We start from the raw sequence: 8,679 nt of genomic DNA on the forward strand, positions 1-8,679 counted from the left end.
TGAGTGACAAGTCACGCGTCGTCTTGCTCGAGCGCTTAAATTTGGCATGGACTACTGGTATTCTTCCGCAAGAATGGAAGCATGCTGTAGTAACCCCTATTTTAAAACGAGGCAAGCCTTCGTCGGAATTGTCCTCGTACCGCCCAATATCTTTGACCTCGTGTGCTGGGAAACTTCTAGAACGCTTGGTGCTTACGCGTCTCCAGTGGTACCTTGACGACATTGAAGCACTGCCACCTGAAATAGCGGGATTCAGAAGTGGACGCTGCACTGCTGACTGTATTGCGAGCCTTACATCAGCGCTGGAAGACGCTCGTTCACGAGGAGACACTGCTTTGGCAGTGTTTCTTGATGTTGAACGAGCTTTTGACTCGGTTCTAGAGTTTCTGAGCAACAGGACAATTAGTGTTTGCTTGGGCAAGACTACGGGAGCCGTGCATCCACTGTTGCGTGGGTTACCTCAAGGTAGTTGCCTTAGTCCAGTGCTTTTTAACATCGTAATGACAACAATACCTTTATGCATGCATAAATTACCACACCCTAGTGGTATTATCATCTATGCAGATGACATCTGTTCGTGGGCTTCCCACTCTGATCGACGCATTCTACGTCCCTTCATGCAAATATCCCTCGCGCGTGTTGCAAACATGCTAGAAGACCTCGGACTTTCCGTCTCAGCGCAAAAAACAGCGGTGCTCGCTTGTTCCAGCCGTCCCTTTCGTCATGGATTTCCGCGGCTTACTTTATGTGGGACTCGAGTACCGCGCGCGCGTAGCTATCGATACTTGGGAGTCGATCTTGATTCCCGATTATGTTGGCGTCGGCACGTAACGAATCTTGTACGTCAGACGGCGATGACGACATCTCTTATTCGTCGACTTCGTGGACTTGAGTGGGGATCGGCCCCTAAAGCCCTACTATGCGTGCACCGGGCGCTTAACCTTTCCCGCATTCTTTATGCGGCGTCATATTTGCCGCCTACGCGATCTCTATGGGATCAGCTGGAACGATGCCACCGAGCCGGAATAAGAATGGCTCTTGGTCTTCCCTCGTACTCCCGAATCGATGCAACGTGGATTAAGGGCCGAGAGATGCCGGTAGCTTTACACGCTGTGAACCGTGCTTTTAAACATCTCGGTCGGCTTGCTGAGTCGACCAGTGGTGTCTCGCTGTTCACTGACATGCAACAGCGTCATCTTTCACAATATGGCGGTCACTGCACCTCTCTAGTTGAGGCTCTCGGCTTCATACCCTTCGTCCATTCTCCTCCAGTTGACTCCCCGTGGAGCAAGCACCCGTTCACCATCTACGAGGACATCCCGGGTTTCCATGGAAAATCACGACACCCCTGTGTGGTTAGTCGAGCCCTGACAGAGGATGTGATGACGTCTCGACATTCCTCGTTTACGGCCATTTATACTGATGGCTCTGTCGACTTCATTCATGATGTCGCATCTGCAGCTTACCACATCCCATCGGAACCCTGCTCATGGTCAGGACGGTTCGACCATGCCGTGTCGTCGACTACAGCTGAGCTGAGTGGAATCCACGCGGCTCTTCTTCACATCACGACGAAACCACCAAATAACTGGCTTTTGGCAACAGACTCTCGGTGTGCGGTCCATAATATCCTCAGCAGCAAAGGCGCCAATCCAGATTTGGTTCGTGAAATAATTAGGCTGGGTCACCTACTTGTCTCCCATGGCTCCAATCTGCGAGTACAGTGGATACCTTCGCACATTGGCTTACCCGGAAATGAGATGGCTGACCATCTTGCCTCAACCGCTCTAAAACTGCCCACTGCGACGTTGAACCTCCCCAGCCACTCTGACCCGAGATTGGCTATTAAGACTTGGATACAACACAAGCATCCCGTTTCCAGTGTGGCGTCTGATGAACCTCCTCCTCCAGCTTGTACGCGTGGCCTAACACGGAAGTTCGCTTCCCTTCTCCACCGCTTACGAGCACACTGCGCGTACACGCAAGTGAACCTGCACCGCATCAAAAAAACAACCAGCCCCTTCTGCGAGCACTGCGATCAACCAGGAACGCTGACGCACATATTTTTTGAATGTGGACACTACAATACAGAAAGAACCGTCCTTCTAGCTTCACTGAAGAACCTCGGTGTTTCACCCACCCTCGTGGATATGCTGTTCCCCAAGGGTCCACCATCTACGTGCACACGTCTCCGAAAGACTGTGTTCAGCTTCTTGGATGCCTGTGGGCTTCTGGCAAGGCTCTGATGAGTGCGAAAATACGACCGCCGATTTCTCGTCCTCGAAGTCGTCCTCGAGGTTGCCTTAGAAGTCGTCCTCGAGGTTGTCCTAGAAGTCGTCCTCGAGGTTGTCCTAGAAGTCGTCCTCGAGGTTGTCCTAGAAGTCGTCCTCGAGGTTGTCCTAGAAGTCGTCCTCGAGGTTGCCTTAGAAGTCGTCCTCGAGGTTGTCCTAGAAGTCGTCCTCGAGGTTGACCTAGAAGTCGTCCTCGAGGTTGTCCTAGAAGTCGTCCTCGAGGTTGTCCTAGACGTCGTCCTCGGGGTCGTCCTAGAAGTCGTCCTCGAGGTTGTTCTAGAAGTCATTCTCGAGGTTGTCCTAGAAGTCGTCCTCGAGGTTGTCTTAGAAGTCATCCTCGAGGTTGCCTTAGAAGTCGTCCTCGAGGTTGTCCTAGAAGTCGTCCTCGAGGTTGTCCTAGAAGTCGTCCGCGAGGTTGTCCTAGAAGTCGTCCTCGAGGTTGCCTTAGAAGTCGTCCTCGAGGTTGTCCTAGAAGTCGTCCTAAAGGTTGTCCTAGAAGTCGTCCTCGAGGTTGTCCTAGAAGTCGTCCTCGAGGTTGTCCTAGAAGTCGTCCTCAAGGTTGTCCTAGAAGTCGTCCTCGAGGTTGTCCTAGAAGTCGTCCTCGAGGTTGTCCTAGAAGTTGTCCTCGAGGTTCTCCTAGAAGTCGTCCTCGAGGTCGTCCTAGAAGTCGTCCTCAAGGTTGTCCTAGAAGTCGTCCTCGAGGTTGTCCTAGAAGTCGTCCTCGATGTTGTTCTAGAAGTCGTCCTCGGGGTTGTCCTAGAAGTCGTCCTCGAGGTTGTCCTAGAAGTCGTTCTCGAGGTTGTCCTAGAAGTTGTCCTCGAGGTTGTCCTAGAAGTCGTCCTCGAGGTTGTCCTAGAAGTCGTCCTCGAGGGTGCCTTAGAAGTCGTCCTCGAGGTTGTCCTAGAAGTCGTCCTCGGGGTTGTTTTAGAAGTCGTCCTCGGGGTTGTTTTAGAAGTCGTCCTCGAGGTTGTCCTAGAAGTCGTCCTCGAGGTTGTCCTAGAAGTCGTCCTCGAGGTTGTCCTAGAAGTCTTCCTCGAGGTTGTCCTAGAAGTCGTCCTCGAGGTTGTCCAAGAAGTTGTCCTCGAGGTTGCCTTAGAAGTCGTCCTCGAGGTTGCCTTAGAAGTCGTCCTCGAGGTTGTCCTAGAAGTCGTCCTCGAGGTTGTCCTAGAAGTCGTCCTCGGGGTTGTCCTAGAAGTCGTCCTCGAGGTTGTCCTAGAAGTCGTGCTCGAGGTTGTCCTAGAAGTCGTCCTCGAGGTTGTCCTAGAAGTCGTCCTCGAGGTTGTCCTAGAAGTCGTCCTCGGGATTGTCCTAGAAGTCGTCCTCGGGGTTGTCCTAGAAATCGTCCTCGAGGGTGCCTTAGAATTCGTCCTCGAGGGTGCCTTAGAAGTCGTCCTCGAGGTTGTCCTAGAAGTCGTCCTCGAGGTTGTCCTAGAAGTCGTCCTCGGGGTTGTCCTAGAAGTCGTCCTCGAGGTTGTCCTGGAAGTCGTCCTCGAGGTTGTCCTAGAAGTAGTCCTAGAGGTTGTCCTAGAAGTCGTTCTCGAGGTTGTCCTAGAAGTCGTCCTCGAGGTTTTCCTAAAAGGCGTCCTCAAGGTTGTCCTAGAAGTCGTCCTCGAGGGTGCCTTAGAAGTCGTCCTCGAGGTTGCCTTAGAAGTCGTTCTCGAGGTTGTCCTAGAAGTCGTCCTCGAGGTTGTCCTAGAAGTCGTCCTCGAGGTTGTCCTAGAAGTCGTCCTTGAGGTTGTCCTAGAAGTCGTCCTCGAGGGTGCCTTAGAAGTCGTCCTCGAGGTTGCCTTAGAAGTCGTCCTCGAGGTTGCCTTAGAAGTCGTCCTCGAGGTTGTCCTAGTCGTCCTCGAGGGTGCCTTAGAAGTCGTCCTCGAGGTTGCCTTAGAAGTTGTCCTCGAGGTTGTCCTAGAAGTCGTCCTCGAGGTTGTCCTAGAAGTCGTCCTCGAGGTTGTCCTAGAAGTCGTTCTCGAGGTTGTCCTAGAAGTCGTCCTCGAGGTGGTCCTAGAAGTCGTCCTCGATGTTGTTCTAGAAGTCGTCCTCGAGCTTGTCCCAGAAGTCCTCGAGGTTGTCCCAGAAGTCGTCCTCGGGGTTGTCCTAGAAGTCGTCCTCGAGGTTGCCCTAGAAGTCGTCCTCGAGGTTGTCCTAGAAGTCATCCTCGAGGTTGTCCTAGAAGTCGTCGTCGAGGTTGTCCTAGAAGTCGTCCTCGAGGTTGCCTTAGAAGTCGTCCTCGAGGTTGTCCTATAAGTCGTCCTCGGGGTTGTCCCAGAAGTTGTCCTCGAGGTTGCCTTAGAAGTCGTCCTCGAGGTTGTCCTATAAGTCGTCCTCGGGGTTGTCCCAGAAGTCCTCGAGGTTGCCTTAGAAGTCGTCCCCGAGGTTGTCCTAGAAGTCGTCCTCGAGGTCGTCCTAAAAGTCGTCCTCGGGGTTGTCCTAGAAGTCGTCCTCGAGGTTGCCCTAAAAGTCGTCCTCGAGGTTGTTCTAGAAGTCGTCCTCGAGGTTGCCTTAGAAGTCGTCCTCGGGGTTGTCCTAGAAGTCGTCCTCAAGGTTGTCCTAGAAGTCGTCCTCGAGGTTGCCTTAGAAGTCGTCCTCGAGGTTGTCCTAGAAATCGTCCTCGGGGTTGTCCTAGAAGTCGTCCTCGAGGTTGTCCTAGAAGTCGTCATCGAGGTTGCCTTAGAAGTCGTCCTCGGGGTTGTCCTAGAAGTCGTCCTCGAGGTTGCCTTAGAAGTCGTCCTCGAGGTCGTCCTAGAAGTCGTCCTCGGGGTTGTCCTAGAAGTCGTCCTCGAGGTTGTCCTAGAAGTCGTCCTCGAGGTTGTCCTAGAAGTCGTCCTCGAGGTTGTCCTAGACGTCGTCCTTGAAATTGTCCTAAAAGTCATCCTCGAGGTCGTCCTAGAAGTCGTCCTCGGGGTTGTCCTAGAAATTGTCCTCAAGGCTGTCTAAGAAGTTGTCCTCAAGGTTGCCCTAGAAGTCGTCCTCGAAATTGTCCTAAAAGTCATCCTCGAGGTTGTCCTAGAAATCGTCTTCGAGGTTGTCCTAGAAGTCATCCTCGAGGTTCCCCAGAAGTCGTGCTCGAGGTTGCCCTAGAAGTTGTCCTCGAGGTTGTTCTAGAAGTCGACCTCGAGGTTGTCCTAGAAGTTGTCCTCGAGGTTGTCTTAGAAGTCGTCCTCGAAATTGTCCTAAAAGTCATCCTCGAGGTCGTCCTAGAAGTCGTCCTCGGGGTTGTCCTAGAAGTTGTCCTCGAGGTTGTACTAGAAGTTGTCCTCGAGGTTGCCCTAGAAGTCGTCCTCGAAATTGTCCTAGAAGTCGTCCTCGAGGTTGTTTTAGAAATCGTCATCGAGGTTGTACTAGAAGTCGTCCTCGAGGTTCCCCAGAAGTCGTCCTCGAGGGTGCCTTAGAAGTCGTCCTCGAGGTAGTCCTAGAAGTCGTCCTCGAGGTTGCCTTAGAAGTCGTCCTCGAGGTTGTCCTAGAAGTCGTCCTCGGGGTTGTCCTAGAAGTCGTCCTCGAGGTTGTCCTAGAAGTCGTCCTCGAGGTTGCCTTAGAAGTTGTCCTCGAGGTCGTCCTAGTAGTCGTCCTCGGGGTTGTCCTAGAAGTCGTCCTTGAGGTTGTCCTAGAAGTCGTCTTCTAAGTTGTCCTAGAAGTCGTCCTCGAGGTTGTCCTAGAAGTCGTCCTCGAAATTGTCCTAAAAGTCATCCTCGAGGTCGTCCTAGAAGTCGTCCTCGGGGTTGTCCTAGAAGTTGTCCTCGAGGTTGTCTTAGAAGTTGTCCTCGAGGTTGCCCTAGAAGTCGTCCTCGAAATTGTCCTAGAAGTCCTCGAGGTTGTTTTAGAAATCGTCATCGAGGTTGTCCTAGAAGTCGTCCTCGAGGTTCCCCAGAAGTCGTGCTCGAGGTTGCCCTAGAAGTCGTCCTCGAGGTTGTTCTAGAAGTCGACCTCGAGGTTGCCCTAGAAGTTGTCCTCGAGGTTGTCCTAGAAGTCGTCCTCGAAATTGTCCTAAAAGTCATCCTCGAGGTCGTCCTAGGAGTCGTCCTCGGGGTTGCCCTAGAAGTCGTCCTCGAGGTTGTCCCAGAAGTCGTCCTCGAGGTTGTCCTAGAAGTCGTCCTCGAGGTTGTCCTAGAAGTCGACCTCGAGGTTGTCCTAGAAGTCGTCCTCGAGGTTGCCTTAAAGTCGTCCTCGAGGTTGTCCTAGAAGTCGTCCTCGAGGTTGTCCCAGAAGTCCTCGAGGTTGCCTTACAAGTTGTCCTCGAGGTTGCCTTAGAAGTCGTCCTCGAGGTTGTCCTAGAAGTTGTCCTCGAGGTTGTCCCAGAAGTCCTCGAGGTTGCCTTAGAAGTCGTCCTCGAGGTTGCCTTAGAAGTCGTCCTCGAGGTTGTCCTAGAAGTTGTCCTCAAGGTTGTCCTAAAAGTCGTCCTCGAGGTTGTCCTAGAAGTCGTCCTCGAGGTTGCCTTAGAAGTCGTCCTCGAGGTTGTCCTAGAAGTCGTCCTCGAGGTTGTCCCAGAAGTCCTCGAGGTTGCCTTAGAAGTCGTCCTCGAGGTTGCCTTAGAAGTCGTCCTCGAGGTTGCCTTAGAAGTCGTCCTCGAGGTTGCCCTAGAAGTCGTCCTCGAGGTTGTTCTAGAAGTCGATCTCGAGGTTGTCCTAGAAGTCGTCCTCGAGGTTGCCTTAGAAGTCGTCCTCGAGGTTGTCCTAGAAGTCGTCCTCGAGGTTGTCCCAGAAGTCCTCGAGGTTGCCTTAGAAGTCGTCCTCGAGGTTGCCTTAGAAGTTGTCCTCGAGGTTGCCTTAGAAGTCGTCCTCGAGGTTGTCCTAGAAGTCGTCCTCGAGGTTGTCCCAGAAGTCCTCGAGGTTGCCTTAGAAGTCGTCCTCGAGGTTGTCCTAGAAGTCGTCCTCGAGGTTGCCTTAGAAGTCGTCCTCGAGGTTGCCTTAGAAGTCGACCTCGAGGTTGTCCTAGAAGTCATCCTCGAGGTTGCCCTAGAAGTCGTCCTCGAGGTTGTCCTAGAAGTCGTCCTCGAGGTTGTCCCAGAAGTCCTCGAGGTTGGCTTAGAAGTCGTCCTCGAGGTTACCCTAGAAGTCGTCCTCGAGGTTGTCCTAGAAGTCGTCCTCGAGGTTGTCCTAGAAATCGGCCTCGAGGTTGTCCCAGAAGTCCTCGAGGTTGCCTTAGAAGTCGTCCTCGAGGTTGCCTTAGAAGTCGACCTCGAGGTTGTCCTAGAAGTCGTTCTCGAGGTTGCCCTAGAAGTCGTCCTCGAGGTTGTCCTAGAAGTCGTCCTCGAGGTTGTCCCAGAAGTCCTCGAGGTTGCCTTAGAAGTCGTCCTCGAGGTTGCCTTAGAAGTCGTCCTCGAGGTTCCCCAGAAGTCGTGCTCGAGGTTGCCCTAGAAGTTGTCCTCGAGGTTGTTCTAGAAGTCGACCTCGAGGTTGTCCTAGAAGTTGTCCTCGAGGTTGTCTTAGAAGTCGTCCTCGAAATTGTCCTAAAAGTCATCCTCGAGGTCGTCCTAGAAGTCGTCCTCGGGGTTGTCCTAGAAGTTGTCCTCGAGGTTGTACTAGAAGTTGTCCTCGAGGTTGCCCTAGAAGTCGTCCTCGAAATTGTCCTAGAAGTCGTCCTCGAGGTTGTTTTAGAAATCGTCATCGAGGTTGTACTAGAAGTCGTCCTCGAGGTTCCCCAGAAGTCGTCCTCGAGGGTGCCTTAGAAGTCGTCCTCGAGGTAGTCCTAGAAGTCGTCCTCGAGGTTGCCTTAGAAGTCGTCCTCGAGGTTGTCCTAGAAGTCGTCCTCGGGGTTGTCCTAGAAGTCGTCCTCGAGGTTGTCCTAGAAGTCGTCCTCGAGGTTGCCTTAGAAGTTGTCCTCGAGGTCGTCCTAGTAGTCGTCCTCGGGGTTGTCCTAGAAGTCGTCCTTGAGGTTGTCCTAGAAGTCGTCTTCTAAGTTGTCCTAGAAGTCGTCCTCGAGGTTGTCCTAGAAGTCGTCCTCCAAATTGTCCTAAAAGTCATCCTCGAGGTCGTCCTAGAAGTCGTCCTCGGGGTTGTCCTAGAAGTTGTCCTCGAGGTTGTCTTAGAAGTTGTCCTCGAGGTTGCCCTAGAAGTCGTCCTCGAAATTGTCCTAGAAGTCCTCGAGGTTGTTTTAGAAATCGTCATCGAGGTTGTCCTAGAAGTCGTCCTCGAGGTTCCCCAGAAGTCGTGCTCGAGGTTGCCCTAGAAGTCGTCCTCGAGGTTGTTCTAGAAGTCGACCTCGAGGTTGCCCTAGAAGTTGTCCTCGAGGTTGTCCTAGAAGTCGTCCTCGAAATTGTCCTAAAAGTCATCCTCGAGGTCGTCCTAGGAGTCGTCCTCGGGGTTGCCCTAGAAGTCGTCCTCGAGGTTGTCCCAGAAGTCGTCCTCGAGGTTGTCCTAGAAGTCGTCCTCGAGGTTGTCCTAGAAGTCGACCT

General features: G+C 52.8%; 1 protein-coding gene across 1 annotated transcript; it reads right to left on the minus strand.

Annotated features, from left to right (window-relative positions):
- Nucleotides 1-2,920: 2,920 nt before the first annotated feature.
- Nucleotides 2,921-5,538, minus strand: LOC120842042 (salivary glue protein Sgs-3-like; the record flags this gene model as incomplete). Its single annotated transcript, XM_042294004.1, has 3 exons — nucleotides 2,921-3,028; nucleotides 3,803-3,853; nucleotides 5,482-5,538. Coding segments are annotated over 3 exons (216 nt in total), but the record flags the coding sequence as incomplete, so codon positions are not given.
- Between the last annotated feature and the right edge of the window lie 3,141 nt (nucleotides 5,539-8,679).

The sequence above is a fragment of the Ixodes scapularis genome, unplaced genomic scaffold, assembly GCF_016920785.2.
Source record: "Ixodes scapularis isolate PalLabHiFi unplaced genomic scaffold, ASM1692078v2 PGA_scaffold0__279_contigs__length_252992795, whole genome shotgun sequence".
Taxonomy (NCBI): Eukaryota; Metazoa; Arthropoda; class Arachnida; order Ixodida; family Ixodidae; genus Ixodes; species Ixodes scapularis.